General features: G+C 30.7%; 3 protein-coding genes and 1 pseudogene across 7 annotated transcripts; all 4 read left to right on the top strand.

The window, feature by feature from the left end:
• The first annotated feature begins 676 nt into the window (after window positions 1-676).
• On the top strand, window positions 677-5,883 carry LOC111303008 (guanine nucleotide-binding protein alpha-1 subunit-like). Of its 4 annotated transcripts, none has more exons than XM_022898979.2 (14): window positions 677-1,065; window positions 1,982-2,118; window positions 2,245-2,317; window positions 2,945-2,982; window positions 3,077-3,166; window positions 3,328-3,405; window positions 3,549-3,656; window positions 3,862-3,963; window positions 4,281-4,336; window positions 4,656-4,790; window positions 4,914-5,007; window positions 5,106-5,165; window positions 5,249-5,328; window positions 5,406-5,883. In XM_022898979.2, the coding sequence occupies exons 2-14, from the start codon at window positions 2,032-2,034 to the stop codon at window positions 5,581-5,583; spliced, it is 1,179 nt and encodes a 392-aa protein (XP_022754714.1). In that variant the 5' UTR covers window positions 677-1,065; window positions 1,982-2,031; the 3' UTR covers window positions 5,584-5,883. The 4 variants fall into 4 exon arrangements, with proteins under 4 accessions (XP_022754714.1, XP_089598157.1, XP_022754713.1 ...); XM_089742031.1 differs by having other exon boundaries at window positions 1,950-2,118; XM_022898978.2 differs by having other exon boundaries at window positions 823-1,065; window positions 1,912-2,118.
• A 4,711-nt stretch (window positions 5,884-10,594) lies between these two features.
• Window positions 10,595-13,616, top strand: LOC111304134 (fatty-acid-binding protein 2-like; annotated as a pseudogene). The gene is made up of 3 exons (XR_016326886.1): window positions 10,595-12,016; window positions 12,123-13,116; window positions 13,211-13,616. The product of XR_016326886.1 is annotated as a fatty-acid-binding protein 2-like (transcript).
• Window positions 12,450-13,308, top strand: LOC149515422 (fatty-acid-binding protein 2-like). Its single transcript, XM_089742433.1, has 5 exons — window positions 12,450-12,498; window positions 12,608-12,710; window positions 12,830-12,852; window positions 12,952-13,116; window positions 13,211-13,308. The coding sequence occupies exons 1-5, from the start codon at window positions 12,450-12,452 to the stop codon at window positions 13,306-13,308; spliced, it is 438 nt and encodes a 145-aa protein (XP_089598559.1).
• Window positions 13,617-20,581: 6,965 nt separating the features above from the next.
• LOC111303007 (uncharacterized) lies at window positions 20,582-22,100 on the top strand. Its single transcript, XM_022898976.2, has 2 exons — window positions 20,582-21,154; window positions 21,400-22,100. Exons 1-2 carry the CDS (start codon window positions 20,907-20,909, stop codon window positions 21,875-21,877), a joined length of 726 nt encoding a protein of 241 aa, XP_022754711.2. The 5' UTR covers window positions 20,582-20,906; the 3' UTR covers window positions 21,878-22,100.
• Window positions 22,101-22,120: the final 20 nt, after the last annotated feature.

The following is a 22,120-nucleotide window of genomic DNA, read 5'->3' as shown; positions in this document are numbered from 1 at the left end:
CTTGAGAAAAGTAAAACAGAGAAAATAAATTAACAAAAGTTATCTAAACCTTTTATGAGCCATTGGGCTTTATCCCATGGTTCATGTAGTCCATTGCCAAGTTACAAACCTACGCTGTGCCTTCTCCTGAAGGTTTTCAAAATATGATTATCATTGAATTATATTTTAATGAAAAAATTTATATCTCTTGATTCAAAGAATCTTCTTAGACTGAATGGAATCATGAACTATGTAGTTTGAGAATGGGAATGAATATTGATAATTTTGCTTTCTCGAGCAAGAAAAATAAAAGTAGAAAATTAGCACCAAAAAATTAAAAAAAAATTTCTCATTTTAAATTACCCAGTGGACAAACTGACAAAGCCATTGATTTTCATCCAAGAAAAACCCAAGAAAAATGGGTTTTCTTTTTAGAATAATCAATAAAAGTCCATTTCTTTGGTCAACATGTGGGAAGATATTCGAGACTGTCTGAACAGAGAGAATCAGAGGGAAAAGCAAAGGAAAAAGCAATGCAGTAGCTGCAGCAGCAGAGTCCAGTCCAAGAGCGTATATGTATTTTCCCAAGACACCCATTCCGGACTTTCTGTCATAGTATATATATAAAATACAAAAAAGAAAAAAAAAAAAAAGTATATTCTACTACTATAAATAAAGTTTTTTATTGTATGAAAGTACACATCTTTCTAACTTTGACCGAAGAAAGACAGAAAGAAACGGCAGCCAAAGGCAATGCCCTTGCAGCTTACGGCGCTCTTTCTCTCTTCCTTGCTTCTTCGTCTCTCTTCTTCCTGGCTTTCTTCTCTTAAATCTCTCTTTTTTGTTTTTGATTTATATTCACAACTTTTACGCTCAAACAAAGTTTCAGACATTGTTTTTTATTACTACTAATACGATAACTTATCCATACTTAGCAAAAAAAAAAAAAAAAGACAAAGCAAAAGCTTTTCTTTTTAACTCTCTCTATCTGTTTGCCTGCCCTGCTCTCTTCTGCCTCAATTGTCCAAATCTAAAACCAACCCTTTTACTGAATTAACCTAACCAGACCCTTTGTCTTGTTTTTGGGTAAGTTTCTTTTTTTTTTTTTGGTATTTTGTTGATGTTGCAATCTTTTTTTATTTTTTTTTTCTTTAGATCTTTTGGCTTCTTTGGCTTGAATTTGGAGATCTCTGTGTTGGTTTTGTGGTGATTAGATCAGGAGGATTTTAGCTGTGCTCATTTGGCTTTTTATTGTTTTAGCATTTTGGGTTTTCTTTCTCTAGCAACTGTGCTTTTTGCTGTTTCTTTGAAGTTAACGTTTTCTGGTAATCTGAAATGGTGAACAGCAAAGATTTGTAGTTTTTGCTGAATTTGTGGGTTGTGAAGTGCACTGAGAGTGTAATTTTAGTTTGTTTGATAAAATTGAGCGCTTTATTTTGTATAATTTGATTTCATGAAAATGTTGGCGAGGCATGATAATTATGCTTTGAAGAAGGGTGGTAAAGTCCCAAACTTCGTAAACATCTAAAGGAGGGTATATTGATTGTATGGGTAAATGGCGAATACAGAAATGGACATTCATGTATGTTGTATTAATTGTTCTCTACGACGCCGACATGTGTCTTGGCTGTCATGTTCCCATTAAGTTTGTAGATTCACGTGAGGTGACATGGAATTTGATCGCTGATTTGTAGTCTTAACTCTGAGTGGGAATTTAATCAAATATGATCTACTATATCTATGTTTCTGCCTTCTTTTTTTAAAAATGTTTTGGCTGCTGATCAAATGAGTTTGTTTATAACTAGATTTTAGGCAATTTAATCCATGTTTGCGGGACTAGAATTTTCTTATGATTTGTGTTTTAGTGTAGCTAGAACTTCCTGATGTTTGTTTAAGTAATTTCTTGAATTTTGATTTGAGGATCTCTTTTAGGGGAGATGTCTGTAATCATTGTTAGCTTTCTGCATAAGTTGGCGTAAATACATTATAGCAAATACTGTAGGAGGCAAGGGAACATTAGAAGCCTTTTGGTGCTTGATTCATGCATCTTCTATGCTGTCTACTGTTCTAGAGAATATGGGCTTACTCTGCAGCAAGAACCGTCACTATACTGAAGCAGATGCTGAGGAGAACGCACAGGTGGACTACAGTTTACATACATAGTCTCTCACCCTTCTGTGGAGTACAACTGGGTGAACTCTCTGGATATGGCTTTATTCAGATGATATGTAAGTTTTGTTTAATTTCTAGTTTATGCATTTACAGGCTGCAGAAATTGAAAGGAGAATTGAACAAGAAACAAAGGCTGAAAAGCATATCCAGAAGCTTCTACTACTTGGTGTGTACAATTTTTTGTGTTCCTTGTTGCCTAATTTGTTTGCAGATAAAGAGTAATGTACTTTCATATTTGACTCTGTTAACTTCTCATTCTTATATTTGAATGGCTGAAGACATCAAAATGGAATCATTCACAGTGTCTATTCAGCATTATCCAAATTTTATGGGAATGAAATGATTATAGTAAATGTTGTGAGCGTTTATTTGTTTGTGTATGGAAAATGTTCATGTTTGGTTGTGGTCATTGGGGACTTGGATATGCATATGGGTGTTATCAAGTACTTCCATTTAATTGTTTGTAATGATGGACTACATTGCACTATTTTCATTTGTTTTTGGGCAAAGACTTTGGTGAGTAGTAACACTTAGAATTGCTATGGGTTTCTCAGATGGGAATTAGGTGCTTAATATACTTCCTCCTCCTAGCTTAGAAATGTTTGATCAGTTATTTCTTAACACTTGAGATAAGCAGTTGAGCACCCTAAACTGTTCTTACTGATTTGCTGCAATGCTTTTGTTTTCCTTTCTTTTGTTCCTGTTCTTTCAATGCTTGCAACTCTCTGAACCCCTCCCCCTTCTCTTTTTTGGGTTGCTCCATAAATGATTCAAATGTTCTTTTGTTTTCAAGGTGCTGGTGAATCTGGGAAGTCAACAATTTTTAAGCAGGTACAACAGATTGATTGGCCCTTTATGGTATTTCACATTTATTGACAATGCTCATATGTGTATATTCTTTTTGTTCTACATGACTTGTCTGCAGATAAAACTTCTGTTCCAAACTGGCTTTGACGAGGCAGAGCTAAAGAGCTATATCTCAGTCATCCATGCTAACATCTATCAGACTATAAAAGTACGCAAAACCTGAAAAGGGTGTGTTGGTTATTTCCCTTTTGTATAATATAAGTATCTAATGGTGCCTGGTGTCAGTTATCTATGATGAGAAATTTTATTTCTGTTATGAGATGAGCTTTTATCCATGTTTAAAAATTGTGCTTTTATATGGTTCAACAGGTATTATATGATGGATCAAAGGAGTTTGCTCAAAATGATTCAGATTCTTCCAAATATGTTTTATCATGTGAAAATAAGGTTTGAAGTCATCATTTTTCTGCTACACTGTATTTGTAAAGTTTTTTAAATTGCATTCTGATTGCTTTCTTTCTTTTTTTTTGAATAAATCATTTTTTTTATCTTTGTTCAATATATTACTTTAACCTTCTATTGTCTATCAGGTTATTGGAGAGAAACTATCTGAAATTGGAAGCAGGCTGGATTGTCCACGTCTAAGTAGAGAACTTGCACAGGAGATAGAAACTCTCTGGAAAGATTCTGCAATTCAGGTGACTGCTTCTTTATCTATAGATGATACAAGATGATTTTGCATGGCTTCATTTATTAGTTTTGTATTTTTAGTGTTCTTATTAGTTTTGCATTTTTAGTGTTCTTATTTTTTTATTGGGGGTGTGGAATTTACTGAACCTGTTGAAATGAGAAGGCTTTTTTTTATGGTGCATTTTAGTACTTATTCACTCCGTGTACTTGTAGGAAACCTATGCTCATGGTAATGAACTTCAAGTTCCCGATTGTGCAAGTTACTTCATGGAAAATTTGCAACGGTTTTCTGATGCAAATTATATTCCAACAAAGGTATCTAAAATTTGCGATAATTCCTTCTTACTGAAGTTTTGGTGGATGTATACATCCTGCTCACCAGAGAAATTATCATATGTATGAAATAATACCTCTCAATATGATGAATGTGCATGATTCAGCAAATATTGAAAATGAAAATTTTTATGTGCCTGTCTGGAATCTGGATCTATGTTAACTTATTTAGCATGCAAGCTGTCGGTCACGTTGCATTATAGCTTCTCTTCTAAAGTTATTTCTCAAAAGTGTATAAATATATATTTCAGAATTTCTAACTCTGCCCATCAGCTTCCTAATCTGTTTTCATATTGCAGGAGGATGTTCTATATGCGAGAGTTCGTACAACTGGTGTTGTAGAAATCCAGTTCAGGTGAATTATATTTCTTCCTAAACTCTCCTTTGACTGTGCAAGTGCATTAATGTAAGAACTAGGTTAGCCTAATAAATGAATCCGTGCTTTTACCTTCTAGACATACGATTTACTTATTTCAGGTTTATATACTTATATAGATAAAATTCAAATAGGTACTTAATTAGGTATTTATGTTTGACATGATCTTTGCACATTATAATTTTGGTAAGGTGACTTAAATCAATCTTTAGATCATTAGATGCAGTATCATTTTCCATCTGCATTTACTTTGTTTAGTATATTGATTGGTAACTCATGTTGTCTGTGACCTCTGCAGCCCGGTGGGGGAGAATAAGAGAAGTGGTGAAGTATACAGACTCTTTGATGTGGGAGGCCAAAGAAATGAGAGAAGGAAATGGATCCATCTTTTTGAAGGAGTTACAGCTGTTATCTTTTGTGCTGCTATTAGCGAGTAAGATCCTTTCGCTTTTGCCATCTGTAAATTCCCTTTTGTTTGTATGCCTTACGATATGATGTGGTTTCCATATCCAGAGCATGATGTGAAATTTTATCCTGGTAATTATTGCTGTTTTAGGTATGATCAAACTCTCTTTGAGGATGAACAGAAGAACCGGATGATGGAGACAAAAGAACTATTTGATTGGGTCTTAAAGCAACCATGCTTTGAGGTTTTTTTATTCTATATATGCTCTTTGTAATTGTAGAAAATTGATGATAGTTCAGCTGGAATTCCTCCTGATATAAAAAACTTGTTTGTTTTGTGCAGAAAACGTCCTTCATGCTGTTTCTAAACAAATTTGACATATTTGAGAAGAAGGTTCTAAAAGTAAGGCCAGTAGAACGATATACATATATTGGATGTTGAAAATTTAGCATCAGTATGGTCTTTTAAGTTTCTACATTCTGTAGGTTCCACTAAATGTATGCGAGTGGTTCAAAGATTACCAACCAGTTTCTACAGGGAAACAAGAGATTGAGCATGCATATGAGTAAGCAATTTATCTTTTCCCATCATTGCCAAGGAATTTTCATCTTATGGCCAATTTGTTATTCTCTTTCTATTCAGATTTGTAAAGAAGAAATTCGAGGAGTTGTATTTTAAAAGCACGGCCCCTGATCGAGTGGATCGGGTCTTCAAGATTTACAGAACCAGTGCCCTTGACCAGAAGCTTGTGAAGAAAACTTTCAAGCTCGTGGACGAGACTTTGAGGCGAAGAAATCTCTTCGAAGCTGGGTTGTTGTGACCGCAGCAACCCAATTGCAAAGACTGTTCATAACATGAAGAATGTGATAAGATTTTGGATGCTTTAAGATTAAAAGGTCATTTTTTTTTTTGTTTTCCTTTTTCTAGAAAAAACCCAATGATTTTAGAGACTGATTTGTTCAGAGCAAAACATTCCCCCGAGATTGTTTTTTCTTGTCTGTTTCTTTCGTTCTTTCGGGGTGGGGGATGGGATCAGACATTTGAAGGAACAATGAACATGATATTCTTTCTATCCTAGTAATACAACTCATTGTTTATAATATACTAATATTTGTAATTACAGGAATGTTTCCCGCATGTTGTGACGGTAAATCTGATAATTTGTGTTTTTTTGTCGTGTAAAAAAAAAAATACTTGGATTAATATTATATATTATATGAAATTTGTATGTGATAATTTACGTGGGTATAAAAAATATAAAATAAATTTTTTATTTCAGTTAAACCTAAACCTATACATGTTTTGGCTATAATTTTAATTTATTTATTTTTATATATTTTTCATATTGTGTCATGTATTAATTATTTAATATAAAATTTTTATTTTATCATATATTTATCATATTTTTGTTTTGCAAAAAAAAATTTTGAGTTATTAAAAAATAAAATTTTAAAAATTATTTATTAAATAAAAAAAATACCAAAAAGTATTAAAATTTGAAAAAAAACATGCGACATATTTTTCATATGAACAAAAAAATTCTAAATATATATTAAACATTGATATCAAGTGGATCCATAAAAATATATATTAAATATTTTTTAAAAAAAGTGCAGCACAAAGATTTACAAAAAAAAAAAAAAAAAAAAACGAATCTCACACAAAATATAATAAAAAATTAGATCAGACGTTAAAAAAAATTATGAATCATTAAAAATATTAAAAACTGAAATAAAATAAAAATAAAAACTCAAAACCATAAGTGGGTGCCATTACGTGATATACTTTTAATATTAAATAAGTTACTAAAAAAATAAAAGCTAAAAATTATTTATTGAATTTATAAAAGAAAAAAAAGAAAATGAGAAAAAATTAAAAAAAAAATGGCATATTTTAATATCAAATGGGTCTAAAAATAGACAAAAATTACATGAAGTTTTTTATGGGACATTTGTGAATTTTTTAAAATGATTTAATAAAAATTTTAATAAAAAATTCAAACTAAAAATTTAATAGAATTTGATATGAAAATTAATAATATATAATAAAATTATTTAAAATATTATTTATAATTCAAATTTAATTCATACTTATTTGACGATAAAAATTTTAATATTTTTATTAAAAATATTTATTTAAAAATTTATATATATATAAATTTATTAAATTTTTTTCAAAATTTATACACTTAATCGATATAATAAAATATTTTAATCTATTGATTTTGATTTTAATTGTTAATTTTTATTTAATTAACTTTCGTTTATGAACTTCAAAAGTACTTTGCTTAAGTTTTCCCTTTAAAAATATATAAAACATCAATTAAGTTTTTTTTCTAAAAAAAAAGAAAAAATTTAGTATCAAGTGGGTAACAAAATTATATATTAAATATTTTAAAAATAAAAAACACGCGACAAAAAAAAAAAAGACGAATCTCACGTACAAATAAAAAATTAGAGCACATAGTTAAAAAAAAATCAGGAATCATTAAAAAAATAAAACAAACAGTGGATCCTACAAAATAATAATGGACCATTAAAATATATATATATATATATTTATAGATTTTTATAGACACCACCAAAAATAATGGGTCCCACATAAAAATAATATATTTATAATAAAATATAAAAAATAAAAAGTATGCATAAAATATAAATAAATAAATAATTTTAAAAATAAATAAAAATAAAAGAAAAGGCATCAGCTCTATTGTAAAAAAGGTTTTTTAAAAATAAAATATATAAAAAAAAGCCAACAAAAAAAGAATCCTATAATAAAGCTGAAAGCCCCACTGAATTTGTTTTTATAATGAATCATATAATAAAAAACAAAGAAATGAGTAGTCCCACTTTAAAAAAAAAAAAAGTGAAGAGCCGAGGTGTGATCTATACGGTGCCAATCGATTCGCAATATTTATATAGTTGATATAAAATGTAAAAAATATATAAAACATAAAAAAAAAATCTTATTAAGGAAAAAAATAGATCCCATCCTTCTACAATGGAAAGTATTGAAAAAATAAATTTATAATATTAAATATTTAAAAAATAAAAACATTAAAATATTAAAAACAGTAAAAACAGAATAAATCAAACTTGACAGTAATAAAATTAATTTAATAATTATTATATATTAAAAAATTAAAAAATATATAAAACATAAAAAAAGTTGGTCCACAAAAAAGTTAAAGAAACCTACTTTAAAAAATTAAATTAATAATTTAAAAAACAAAAAAAAAAGAAAATTGGTCTCACACAAAAAAGTGATTTAATAATTTAATAATAATAATAACTAAAAAAGCAAAAGAAAAAAAGAAAAAAGAAAAATGATATGTGACAGCGTAGTGCTGTGGTATATCGTAAAATTCATAAAAAAGATTCTCGTCCCGTCTTAGTGGGAAATTGGCTCTAACCTTCCAACCAAAATCTGCTGACGTCATGCCAGTATTATTCTGTCGTTAATAATTTTTTTTTTTGGTTCAATGAAAAAAAAAAAAAGGAGGTTTTGTTCGAAATTAAATTTTTATATATTTTTTTAAGGGTTTCTGTGATTATAAGATCACGAAGTGAAAGATTATTTTGTTGTTAATAATATTCCTTGAAGTCATACACCATTATGGATATAATTAATGTCATTACGTGTCAAACATTTTCAGCTTCTCATGCCAAACATGCGTTCCGTTCCCTTTCCTTCTCTTCAACTTTGTTTCGCATTTCACAATACAGTTCACAGCGGTCCAAGCTTTTGTTTTTTTTTTTCGATGTCTTGTACAATTAGCTATTTTTTAATTTACCTTCAATTTTCAAATCTTCTCAAATAGATTCATTTGTAGTAATAATTATCCTTCTTGAAGAGAACGAGCAAAAATTGATGTCTTGATTTAACATAAATAAGTTTGATTCTTTTTTTTTTTTCTAATTTTTTATTGAATAAAATTTTTAAATATTTTAAAATATCAAGCTCGTTTGATGTTATTATTATTATTAAAAATACATATATTTTTTTATTTTTTAATGTAATAATTTTTTTTACAAAAAATATTAGCAGAGGTATATATCACATCCAGATTTTTTTTTGTTTTTTAATTTTTTAAATCAATGATACAGTTTTTTTTTTTAAAAAAAAGCTCACTATCATTAATATCACACGTCCAACTCAATTTTTTTTTTTTTTTGCTTTTCATTTTTTTTAAATTAAATTATTTTTTAAAAAAATCCAAAGAATATATACAAATGATACTCTATTTCATTTTTTATATTTTTTTAATTAGATAAATTAAAAAAAAAATTGATCAATTTTTTTTATTAAAAAAATTTTAGATTAAAAAACTGATGTATCACATAAATTTTAATAATTTTGATTCCCCATAAAACATGCCATATGACAATCCCTTTGCCTTTACATTTTTATTTTTCATTTATTTTTCTTTTTTATTTTAATTTATAATTTATCTTTTATTTCTCTATATATTTAATTAATTATCTCATTTTTAAAAAATCATATGCTGTCTATTTGATATTATCATTAAAAATTATTTTTTAAACTTTTTAAAAATTTTCTTTATTATTTTTAATCAATTATATAAATCTTGTACATTTTGATTTTGTACAAAACCTTTCACGTGTCATTCCGATCCAATAAAAATTATATTATTTAAATCGAGATTGAATGGAAAGTGAGATAATTTTATATTTATATATATTAATTTTATATTTATATATATTTTTCACCATTTTTTTGTTAAAAATTATCTACTAAGTGAATCTCACATATAAAAAAAATAAAAAAATATTTTTTATAAAATATATTTTGTGAAAATATGAGATCAATTTATGTATTTCCATATCACTCTCATTTAAGAAATTTTATACCATTTGATTTTTTTTAAAATTAAATAAACTTTTCAAAAAAATGATAAATAAAAAGAATAAAAAAATTTTTTTTTCAACCACGCTAACACAGTAACATCCCACTACCAACTAATACAGAAAAATAACGCAAAAAAATTAGATTCGGTGTGGACGGTGACACTACGCATGTCTCAATTGCAAAAACATCCAAATGGTTGGTGGTGGAATTTGGTGACGAAAGCCACGAGTCACATACATTCAAGTACATTTCTACATCACAGCACTGGAGTGCAGAGGTGTACGGGCCCCGATGGTAAATAAAATATTCCCTAATTTTCACCAACCCAAAATATTCTTCCATTGCTTTCCAGTCTTCATAATTTTGTATTATTGCCCATGCGAGATTCATACTAGTTACGATGCAGTGGGGCCACACCTCCAGCGTCACGGAAAAGTTTTAAACAACGAAATAATAAAAAATTTTTATTTTCCACTTTTGTCCTTCCAAAAATCTATGAATCACTACGACTTGTTCTTTTTATACTCCTTCTGCATTAGAGTCACACAGCATATTCCTTCCCCTCCATAAAAAAAAACCCAAATCCTAACTTCCATTCGGTAATTCGAATCTCGTGATCTCTACATGCAAGTTTTTTTCTCGTAATTTCTGGTATGTTTTTATGTTTTATTCTCTTCCTAGCTACTTTCGACTTCTTTTTTCTTGTAAAATTTTTTCCACCAAAACGAAAGTTCTTTAACCGTGTTTAAACATTTTCTTTTCACCTTCTTTCTCGTAACTTTAATTGATCGATTCAATCTTGGTTGCATTTGAATTTGATGAATGTAGAGTTAAGCTTTTCTTCTGGTGATTGGCTATTTTTTTTTAAAAAAATAATGAATTTATTATCCAAGAAACAACAATAGCTACAGTATTCAACTTCTATACAAATATTTTTCTACGTAGCTCCCATTTCTCACTTAGCACTTGGTCATAACCTATGTTCTTTGGACCTACTAATACTTTTGCTACTTGCCCCAAGATCTGCTTGCATGTGCTTTCTTCTGATCTGAAAAGTCTTGTGTTGCTTTCTGCCCAAATCAAGTAAATATATGCTCCCCAGGCCAACCTCAATATAACTGAAACTAGTGCTTTCCCTTTCAGGCTGCATATTGCCCATTGGAACTCTTCCTCCCAGTTAGCTACCCCCTCTGCAGATTACATAACTATAGCACCTGTTTCCAGACAGCTTTGGAGTATGTACAGCTGAAGAAAATGTGACTCCTGCTCTCGCTTTCCTGTTTATATAACACACATCCCCAGGAATCCCCCATGAGATCAGCCTATCCTTAGTAAGGAACCTGTTAAGGATGGCCATCCAAGCTACTATAGAGCGTTTAGTGACACACAATGCCAGTGGAGTAGCTAGGGTCTTTTCATACTAGTCTATTCTCTGTTTGTGTTAGGAATCTGGAAGCAATACTCCTAAGCTTGAGCATCTTTTTCAATCCCCAGCTGTAGCTAGGGGAGATTGGAATCTCCCATATGCTTCTCCCCTTTAGCACATAACTTTGGCTTCGTTTTTTTTCCTTTATTTTTATTTTTCTAGGAACAAAGATTACCTCTTCTATTAATTATAAAAAGAAAAAACGAAAAGCTTTCACAGCATTGAATGATTTGCATGGATTATTTTACTTTTTTCTCGAATATAATTTTTTCTTTGTATTCTTAAATGGATCATAACTGAATTCTAATTGGATTATCATTTTTCTTTGTAGGTGAATTATTTAGAATTGGGCGGTGAACTTGAACAGCCAATTTGCCCAGCTCAGAAAAGGTTAAGGTTTCGTAATTTGGAATTTAGCGGAAGTCTGAAATATGTGGATTAATTGGTTGTTTTTCATGGATTAGGTTGGAGGAGGGTCTCCATATATTTTTCCAATAGAGCCGTTTATATCTAATGGTTTGGGAGCTCATTTGTTTTCACAGTTTAGTTCATTGGTTGACAGCTCTTTGTACATTTCTAAATACTTGCATGAACCTGGTAGTCTTGCATTTCGAGAAGCTTTTAGTTGCATGTCCAAGTTTGCGAATGCATTACTGTTTTGGTTCTCTAGTACTTCGACTTCGAATTTGAGTAGGGATATCTCGGTTGGTAATCAACGTGGTTTGAAATCTGGAGGTTGTAGGTCTTCAGCTCAGGTTAAGCACATTGCTTCTTGTAAGAATAATCTTGCTGGATTTCACTTTGCTTCTGAATCAAGAGGACAATCTGCCACCCCACTTGTTTTGGATAAAATTTCAAGTTATGCAATGAAACACTTCCTTGGAGAAGCGGAAGCTCTCCACTCCTCTCTTCTGTTGTCATTAGCTGCTGCTCTCATACCACCATTTGATAACTTGTAAGGCTTTTTATCTCCCAAATTACATTTTCTTTATCTTTCTGCATCGTGTTTGTCTAGTCAATTGGTTTCTCATTCTTTAAGCCATTTGATTTAATGTGATCAGATCTTCGAAGTTACTAGCTGTTCTCCTGGAAAACACAAAAGTTGAAATGCAAGAGTGCATGGATCGAAGGATTTGTCAAGTTGGGATTCTCATAGGCACCTTTGTTGAAATTTTAAACGAACTGATTTTAAGGTTTTCCATAGGTTAGGCATGGGATTCGCATCGAAAAACGTCATCGGGCCAACTTGAATAGTCACAATGGGAATGCACATCACTTTAACATAATCTGGCCATCTTTGACATGTTGGGGTTTTCTGGTTTCTTCTTCCAATAACTTAAACAATGTCTCAATGCTTTCATGTGCTTGTTGCTACTGGATGAAGAACCATGAAGATAATCAAAATTAAGTCTCTGAATGTGTATGCATTTGGTTTTTGTAAGTACTTGTGGATTTTGCTTCATTCCTCCTACATTATTTTATAACGTGATGCAGTTTTCCTAATGCTTCAACTACTCGTTCTTGACTTTCCTTTTTCCCGTCATAGATATTCATCCATACTCTTTGTGTCAGAAATTGTTTCCAAAGTGTGCTTCTATGCCAGTGGGTGAACTGAACAATAACAATGATTTTTACCAGGATCTTCTTAGGTACTTGAAAATTTTCTTGCTGAAGACACAGTTTAGTTTACTTAAAAATTTTACCTACTGCCAAATGCCAATCAGGGCTTTTTAAGGACTTGGAACATTCATAAGCTGTTTTTTCAAAGTCATGAGTGTGGACAGATTTTAGGTTCACTCTTTTGTTCTTTTCCCTTTTTGTTTTTTTACACACTTTGATGTAATTTCTGTATCCATTTTCTTACGAATCTTTTTCTCTACGAGTGTGCAGGGAGGATATACGAGTGTGAAGTGTCCAGTACAAATCTCACCAATATTTTCTACTTTGTGAAACACTGTTACAAGTATACATACACTTGTCTTATAGTGAAAGAAATATTTGTGCAGTTGGAAGTAACCAGATTGGAGTGGTCTATAGCAAGGATTTGTGCAATAAGTAAATCTCCTTTGTCTTAGCATGTCTTTATACTGTAGACTACAATTTTAACTACAAAGGGTTGAGATCCTGATATGGGTTGTATGTATGCCAGGGGCTTTCTTTGACATGTACATTGGAGATGTCCAAGTGTCAGAGCAAACAAAAGAAGACATTGGTCAAAATGTTGCAAGCATTATAAGAAGATACTGAGATGGCTTGTTTTCCATCACCATTATCTCAATTTTTAAATGAACGAATGAATGCTGGTATGAGGACCTCAACCTTTCCTGGATGTTAATACCGTACTTCCGAGCGGTGGCTGATGACCACAAAAGGGCAATCAGAAAATTCAGGACAAACCTTTCGATGGTTTGGCTAGCAAATCATACAATTTCGGATAGTTTTAACTAGGTCAAATTGTACTAATCCTCCTTGTATGAAATGGTAAATTTAGTCTTTACAAATTAATCTATCAAAATTGAATCCTTAAACTTTTATAAATTATTTAAATTACTAAATTAAGTCCAATCGAAAACGGAATTAAATGCTTGCCACTAATATTGTTTATGTGGATGTCGACTGTGATGGTCTGGTATTGACCAATCTGATATGGTATTTTTAAAAATTTTTCTAAATTAAAATTGATGACAGAATTTTATTTTGGACACGTGAAAAATTTTAGTCATTTTACATAAAAAAAAAACCTGGTGTATTGTTCATCCAGAATTCAGAACGCAATCAAGCCCTTACTTCGGTGGGATAAGAATAAATAATTTTATATATACTTTTCAACCAAGACTTTAACCTTTTCATTCGTCAATCCAAAACACTTATTCCATGGCACAAATTTCAGTGATTCAAACCAACAAAAGGGTGTCAAGAATAAAGCAAATGAGAGGGGTTTACAAAATCAACTATTAAAAAACAATTTCCAAAAATTCAAAACAAAAGTTTAAAATTTGAAAATGAAAGTTTGTTGACGATATATGGGTTTCAGCTAGAAAGAGAAGAATGCAATGAAAAAGAACAGGGAGTCTCAGCTTGAGGAAGATCTGGTCCGCCATCAAAAACCCAATACCATTTCTCGACAGAAAACAGAGCGGCCCTGCTTTTAATTTGACACCCGATCCCTTGGAGCTTCTACCAAGGCCTCTCAAAACCTTCTTTTCTCCTAATTTTCCCCCTTTGAATTGGTATAGATATTGAATTATTTTGAATGATTTACTCCTTCATTCGTTTTTTTTTTCTTCATATCTTCATCAAGAAATAAACATACAAAAGAGACACGACTCCAATGTTTCTATTTATATATTTTTTATTTGCATGCTTGTTAATTTTGTTAATTAGTTGTGTAGTTTTCTATTTACTGCTGGTGCAGCTTGTCGGAGCCCCTGAGGATATTACGATGCAGGAGATAATATGAATTATGGAATGCCCACAGTTACCACCCTGGCATGGTCGGCTATTGCTTATAGTTGCGAGCTGCCTATTTGCTGGCGAGTTGGGAAGTGTTCGTGCGCCTATTCATCGGGGCACCGATTATTTTCTAAAAGCCCCTTCTAGACGTAAAAGAGTTTCCGTGCAGGTGAAGTAATTAAGATCCCAATTTCTGTAGTCGATTACCATATAGTTTTACTTTATCTATCATTGCATTTGTTTCTTCTATGTTGGGCTTTTGAAAGGTTGATGACCCTGTAAAAGACCATGAACATTGGGTAAGACCAGAGAATATGAAGAAACCAAGAACTGTCCTGCAAATCAATGAGAGTACCCTTGGAACAGAGATTGCAGCTCAAACTTCAGCCACAATGGCTGCCTCTTGTTTGTTTTTAGACACATTGATCATCCCTATGCACGTCGTCTTCTTAACAAAGCCAAACTGTTGTAACGTCTTCGCTTGGGATTGGTTGAGGTCAATAAATTTTTTTGAAGTGTATTATAAAGATAGAATTAAAGATATTTCAATGTATTATATTTGTATTTATATATCAAATAAAAAAAATTGAAAGTTATTATGAGTAAAAAATTTATACGATAACAGACTCTTTGAAAATCTAACGTATAAAACAACCCACATTCTCTCACACCTCGAAGTCCACTAAACCCCAAAAAATAATAGTTGTTATGTGTAAAAAGCTTATCTATATTCCCTCACATTTCAAAGACCACTAAATCTCAAAAAAAAAAAAAAAAAACACTGTCATGTGTGAAAGGTTTATAGAACTCTTTTTATAGATAGTGGTATAGTGATTGCATTTTTGTTGTTTAATTGGAAGTTTTGGACATTAAAAGTTTTGTTTTTGGTTTTTTTTTTTCGCAGCTTTTCCAATTTGCTAAATCACACAAGTGAACTTACGATGGAGAATGCCCCATCTATTACTCTTACGACGGAGAATGGCCCATAAATTTGTCTTCAATAAAAGACAGTCTTGGCCCATCAACTATCATTCTTTCGATCGCCCAAATACTGGGTTCCTGATGAGCCGAAACCATCTCAACTTCATTCTTAGACTTCGGCTGGCCAGGCTAGGTTTTTTTGGGTCAGAAGCCTGACTGGCTTTTGGTACATCTGATCTTGTAACAAAAGAAGGCCATTCAGCATCACCAGGCATGAGATTTAACATACAGACTATCTGATTTTTTTTTTAATTATATGCTATTTTGATCTCAAACCCTGATGATAATTTGCAATCAGGCAGAAATGAATGAGGGTGGATTTTTTTGATGATAGAAAAACGAATATGGAATCAATTGATGTAGTGAACTTGATCACGTATTCTTTGTCTCCATGGTGAAACGTTTTCATGGGTGTGGAAAATGCAAGATGAGCTGTCGTGGGCGGAAGCACGGCTATAAAACGTTAAAAATAATGACTCAAATCATATAATAAATTTATTTAAAATTAATTATATATTATTTAAAAAATAAAAAATTTGTAAAAAAATTTTAAAAAATAAATTTTTAATAGTTAAATTTATATATTTATAAATAAGTAAAATTTTTATAAAATTATATATGAAAAAAATATGTAATAGAGTTAAAAAATTTTATAGAATAGCTATTTCATAAGAGTATTGAAAATTTATATCTTATAGATTTATATGTTTGTATGTTTATGAGTAGATTAAAAAAATACATATAAATATAGTACATTGAAGTGAATTAAAAAAGATTGAAAAAATCTACATATGATAAATGAATACATATGAATATATATTTATTTATATTGAAAGAATACGTATTAATATATGTTTGTTTAAATTAAAAATACTTTATAAAATTAAAAGAGATTGAAAGAATTTATAAATATTAGTTATGAGTATTTAATTTAATTTATATGTTTATAATTTTTTATAATTAATAAATCTTATTTTTTATTTATAAACATAAATTGATTGAATTAAATTAAATTAAATTATTATTTTTTATATACTTAATTAATTAATTATTTAATTATGGTTTAGGATTTTTTTTTACCCAACACACTTCCACCCATAAGCCCACGCATATGGAGTACATCACAGAAGAAGCAGTTAGTGCAGTTCTCGATGAGTTCAATTGGGACCTTAAATATGCTGGAATCCAAGTCCTTTCCCAGGTCTGTTAAACAAAACATTTCAACTCTTCTTATCGGGAGGCATGATGGTAGTAAGATTTGATCATTAACTGATTACATTGCTTTTGCAATGAATCTGATCTCACCATTCACCAATATTCTTTCTCTTCAAAATGCAGTCTTTCTTTCAGGGTTACCAGGCTTTGAAATCCTACAAGGACCAAGCTGACAGTTATATTTGCTCAGTGTTTCCTCAAAGTCTTTACTATAAATTTCCCATAACTCCATGTCTCTTCTGGCTCTCTATATGTCTCTGCTTCATTTTTGATACGTGATGATAATGAAAATGACGCTTATATTTTAAGTACTAATTGATTTGATCAGGTGGTCTGAAGTATGATTCACTTGAGAGATGGAGCCAACCTTCAGTGTGTCGCTGGAGCTTGTTTCCTTTTCAGTATCTATGGTGAATTGCTTCGAGAATTCAACCAAAGATCCAATTTGGGGACAAAGAGTTTGACTCTACCCACCTCTTGGCTTTTGCTCAGCAGTAGGTAAATAAATATCTAAAACTACCCATTAGTTAATTTCTTAAGAAAATAGAAATGAAGTACATTAAATTAATTCCTTTGATAGCTGTAAAGATCAGAAAACAAGCTGTAAAAGTTGTTGGTCATGTAATTAATATATTTCAACAATGTTTTTATGGATGGGATGTTTTATCAGAAAAAAAAAAAAAAAAGATACCATTTACTTACATATTTCTTTGGTTAAACGGACTACATATCAAGGAAAAACCCACTAGGAAGATCCTTCATGGTTGTGTTTGAGAACAATCCACCAAAACAGACGCACCACAGAGGTGCTTCAGTCCCATTATTGGATGCTATGTCGGACGTGAGCCGCCCAATGAGCTTCGTTCGTTCGTTCGTTCGTTAGTCGGACGTTAACTGGCGCTATTCTTGGTTAACTCTCTATTTGTTGCCGCCCTGGCACAGCTTACTTGCCCTTTTAAGCCATAATTTTCTTTACCAACTCGGTGGCAAATTTTAAGAAAGTGTGCAGATGGTGGAAACACTGTTGCAGGAAAACTTTTACTAGGTGTTTTGAACCGAAAATTCCAAGTCAAAAACTCATGCTTTCCTAGAAGTTTTGCAATGTAATTTTACCAATTACTATCTATTTATCTCATTGAATTTAACCTCCTGAGTTTGCTACTCTGTATTAAAAAAAAAAAAAAACCCCAATTTAGTACATGAAATGAACATACATTGTGGTGCATTGACACTTTTTTTTTTGTTCAATTTTTGGTTCCAAGTACAATGGATTATTAAATCAAAACTTCAAAGAGAATAAATGAGAACAAAGCTTGAACCCAATGCAATATCCATATCCACACGATAACAATAAATTATATATGTTTCTTTATAGATTCTTTACATAAATTAGTATCCCTTCCCTATATTAAAAATTTATTGAAGTTGATCAACATCGAGTTTGGGTATTTTGGATAAGCACAAGAACACTTGTTAATTCGAAAAAGTACAACCACCACTTCTAAACAATTATTGTCATTGTATTGTCAAAACATTAATTGCTTTTTTTTTTTTTGGCCAACAAACATTCATTGTTCAAATAAAAATATAAAAGTTACATATATTATCTCTTCAAATTGATGAATTCTTTTTTTTTTTTAACTAATGTTAACTATTTACACAAAAAAATAATTAATTTTGTTTTCTCACTTCGGAATTGGATTATTCAATTAGATTAATTTCAATAAAAAAGAGAAATAATGTTTGTAGTAAATAAAAAAATTAGGAGAGTCTCAAATTTAATTTAATTATTTTATATAATTATTTTTTAAAAAAATTTAAAACATTTAAACTTTATAATTTTTTAAACTTTTGATGCAAAAAAATATTAAAAAAAAAAAAGAGAAATGCCTTGTTGATAAGGTTTTTGGTAGGTTGTTAGTTACTGCTACTTTTTTTTTTCTTTGATATTGTTGAAGAAAAGTTTTTAATGTATGTTTGTGGAATGGGAAACTTTTTTCAAAGGTCGCTATACATATTCTTTTTGTCACCTATGAAGGGGGAAAATTATCCAACACAGGTGGGCGATAGACAGCTACCATTGATCTGAAGCGCGTAACACTGTTCATGCAGCGTTTTCCGAGTGAAAACCCCAAATTAACCCCAACGTGCTTGACTGTGACGGGGAAGCAGAAGACGTGCGTGAATGCAATGCATTGAATTGCTTCGACACGTGGTCGTATCGTCTGCCTCATTATTTTAAAAGACAAACATCTCCGTCCCCCTTTTCGGCCTATCATGCCTTAAGCCGATACTGCGAGAAGCCGTCAGCTTCACCAAGCTTCAGCTCAACATTTTTTTCCTTGTATAATTGATAATGTTAATTTAAGAATTTTTTATTAAAAAAATGAAGAAAAACACAAAAACAACGTTTCAATTGTTTAGCTTTAGCTATTTGTTGAGAAGTTTTTTATTTTTACAAATTAATAACTAATTTAAAAAAAAAGAATTTTTTTTGCATATTAAGACAACATTTATTTGTAGATATTTATTACAAGAAAGCCAAATGGAGCCAAAGCTAAGCTTTGAGGTGGACAGATGGGAGACAAAGATCTTTTATATTCTTATCCAACCCCTTCCCTCAAAAAAATAAATAAATAAACGTGTGGGTCCCACAGATGTGGATAAGGCTCACCAGACCCAAAGATCATCGTCAGTTCCACGTCATAAATATCCGTCTCGGCCCAGAGAGACACTTGAACGTGTCGTCACCTTGTTTCTGACATTGTTCCACGTGGTACGTCAGATCACCATCAATCAAGCTAATATTTTTGTTTTCATCGCATTAATTACGGTGCTACTATCATTTGATTGCTCAATTTACAGCTGTTCTCAAATTGATAAATCCATCAATTAAAACATTATAATAACTGATTGATTATAATATTTTATATGAATATTACATTATTTTAGTTTACAAAAAAAGAAGCTTCTAGAAACAGAAATTGGATTTCATAGTTGATGGTTAATTATGAGACGTTTGATTCGGATAAATTCCCTTTTTTTTTTCAAAATTTTGATAATAATTATTTGATTTTTATGAAAATACCTTAAATAATTTTAATAAAATTGATAAAGATTATTTAAAATATTTTTCATCAAAAACATCTTAAATAATAATTTTTAATTTTTTATTAAATTATTTAAGATGTTTTTTTATTGAAAATATCTTAAATAATTTTTTTTTAAAATTAAATAAAATTATTTAAGATGTTTTTAACTAAAAATACTTTAAATAAATATTTTTAATTTTTTATTAAATTATTTAAAGTATTTTTTGATTTAAAACATTTTAAATAATCCAATTATATTTTATAATCTAATTATATCAATTTTTGTTACTTAAAAAAATTAAAACTCCTCAATTGATAATATTTTATAAATAAAAATGTCAATCAAATAAAATATTTATTTTTTTATTGCAAAATGTATTATTTATTATAAATAAAAGTCAATAAAAAATTATCATGATATATGTCAAATAAATTATGATAATTATTTAAAAATTATTATACATGAATTTTTTTCAATCAAACCAATAAATTTAAATACGAAATATTTTAAAAATAAAAAAATCTAAAATATCACATTTTTTTTAAAATTCAATATATTAACTAAATTTGCTTTTATAAAATTTATTAACAATTTTCTTTTTTTTTTAGCAATTTTAGTGATTACAACAACTAAGCAATAAAATACTAACTGATATACTCTTACATGGCAAAGGTACATTCGTATGCAGAGAAGAAATTGTGCGCTCGGGAACACCTGATAAAACCTCATTTCTTTCTTTTTCATTTTCTTTTTCTTTCCTTTTGCTTTTATAAAAACTAAATAAAAAGGGAAACAACAATAAGGTTCTGACTTCTGACAAAGAATGGATAAGAGTGATAAGAGTCCCCAGCTGCTTTATACGATACATTTTTTATATCTGTATATTTTTATATTTACAACAACAAACGAACAAATCTCCAAAACGCATAAAACATTCACATCTTTCCGGCCGCCCGTTCTCTCTCTCAGTTTCTTTGTTTTGTTTGTGTTTTAAGGAAGAAACACTTCTTCCTTTCTACTTTTCTAGGTGAGAAAAGGCAGAAGAATTGGTTACGTCTATTGCATTGGAAAGGATAGAAGCATCGGGGTTTGGGCGGCGCGTTATGAACTGCTTGTGTGATACTTCCAGATTTGAATCCACGACGGGGAAGGAAAGGAAAGAGGTAGTGGAGGAGGAAGACGATTGGAGGAGTTCATCGTCTACTACGACGTCGTCTTCTATCGGTGGGAATAGTGATGACGCGTCTAGAAGATCCTCGGAAGGTGGAGATTGCGACGAAAATGAGGTTCAAAGCCCCTATAAAGGTGGTTTAGACACGATGGATTCGCTTCAACAAGTTTTGCCTATGAGGTTCTTGTCTCCGCTCAGCTTTGCTTCTCCTGTCGATATTTTTTGTTCTACAAATATAATAATTCCTTCTTTCTTTTGGGATATTTAGAATATTTATGTCTAGTTAAAGAATGGTTTGGATCTGTGTCAATTCAGTTAGAAAATTTAGAAGTAAATTAGTTAGGAGTGATTTATAATCTTTTTCATCTAAGATTTTAGTAAGTAGTTTTCATCGATTAATATGTCAAAAATTGGGTTTTTGACAGGAGAGGAATCTCAAATTTCTACAATGGCAAATCAAAATCTTTCACAAGTTTAGCTGATGCTTCCTCAACTTCTTCGATTAAAGACATAGCAAAACCTGAAAACGCTTATACCACGAGAAGGAGAAATCTATTGGCAATCAACCATGTATGGGACAAGAACAGGAATAAAAGACCCATCAGCTCAAGCAGAAGCACATTGGCTCTCGCTGTTGCCATGAGTAGCTCCGAAAGTGTCTCTAGCACGACGAGTGAGGACTCTAGTTTAACTTCAAGCCCATGGCTTCCTCCATTGCACCCACAAACCAGAACATCTTTCAATTATAGTACCCCATCGTCGCCGCCTTCAATCGGCAGGAATTTCTCTAGCTGGCGGTCCTCGTTCGCTGATGTACGGGAATATAATAGCACTGTTACAGGAGGCACAAATCCACATTGCTCTTTAATTCATGATAGAGCTGGCTCTAAGAAAGAGACCTGATAATAATTTGTTACAGCTTTTTTCAGAGTTTGGTCATATTCGAGGGTGATTAGGCTAGCATATGCATCTTATCGGCCTCCTTGGTCGTGTCCAAAGGGAAACATTTCCCCAAGTTTTCGACAATTTTTAGTTTTTTTTTTTTTTTTCTGCCTAATGCAGGTCCATGATCTGCTAAGTGCTAATTTCATTTTAATAATACCAGATAGTGACTCGTTCATAGCAAGTCTAATGTTTCTGTTTACA

The sequence above is a fragment of the Durio zibethinus genome, chromosome 13, assembly GCF_047325235.1.
Source record: "Durio zibethinus cultivar Kanyao isolate XHJ-2024 chromosome 13, ASM4732523v1, whole genome shotgun sequence".
NCBI lineage: Eukaryota > Viridiplantae > Streptophyta > Magnoliopsida > Malvales > Malvaceae > Durio > Durio zibethinus.
Note: the sequence above shows the minus strand (reverse complement) of the source record. Positions and strands in the feature narration are given on the sequence as shown.

Bases quoted from the DNA above. Each gene is read 5' to 3' on its own strand.
- LOC111303008 (XM_022898979.2), top strand. From the start codon at position 2,032: ATGCTGTCTACTGTTCTAGAGAATATGGGCTTACTCTGCAGCAAGAAC. The intron at 2,119-2,244 runs GTGGACTACAGT...ATGCATTTACAG, and splicing joins ATGCTGAGGAGAACGCACAG to GCTGCAGAAATTGAAAGGAG. The intron at 3,657-3,861 runs GTGACTGCTTCT...GTGTACTTGTAG, and splicing joins GGAAAGATTCTGCAATTCAG to GAAACCTATGCTCATGGTAA.
- LOC149515422 (XM_089742433.1), top strand. From the start codon at position 12,450: ATGAAGATAATCAAAATTAAGTCTCTGAATGTGTATGCATTTGGTTTT. The intron at 12,853-12,951 runs GTTCACTCTTTT...ACGAGTGTGCAG, and splicing joins TGAGTGTGGACAGATTTTAG to GGAGGATATACGAGTGTGAA. The intron at 13,117-13,210 runs GTAAATCTCCTT...TATGTATGCCAG, and splicing joins AGCAAGGATTTGTGCAATAA to GGGCTTTCTTTGACATGTAC.
- LOC111303007 (XM_022898976.2), top strand. From the start codon at position 20,907: ATGAACTGCTTGTGTGATACTTCCAGATTTGAATCCACGACGGGGAAG. The intron at 21,155-21,399 runs GTTCTTGTCTCC...GGTTTTTGACAG, and splicing joins CAACAAGTTTTGCCTATGAG to GAGAGGAATCTCAAATTTCT.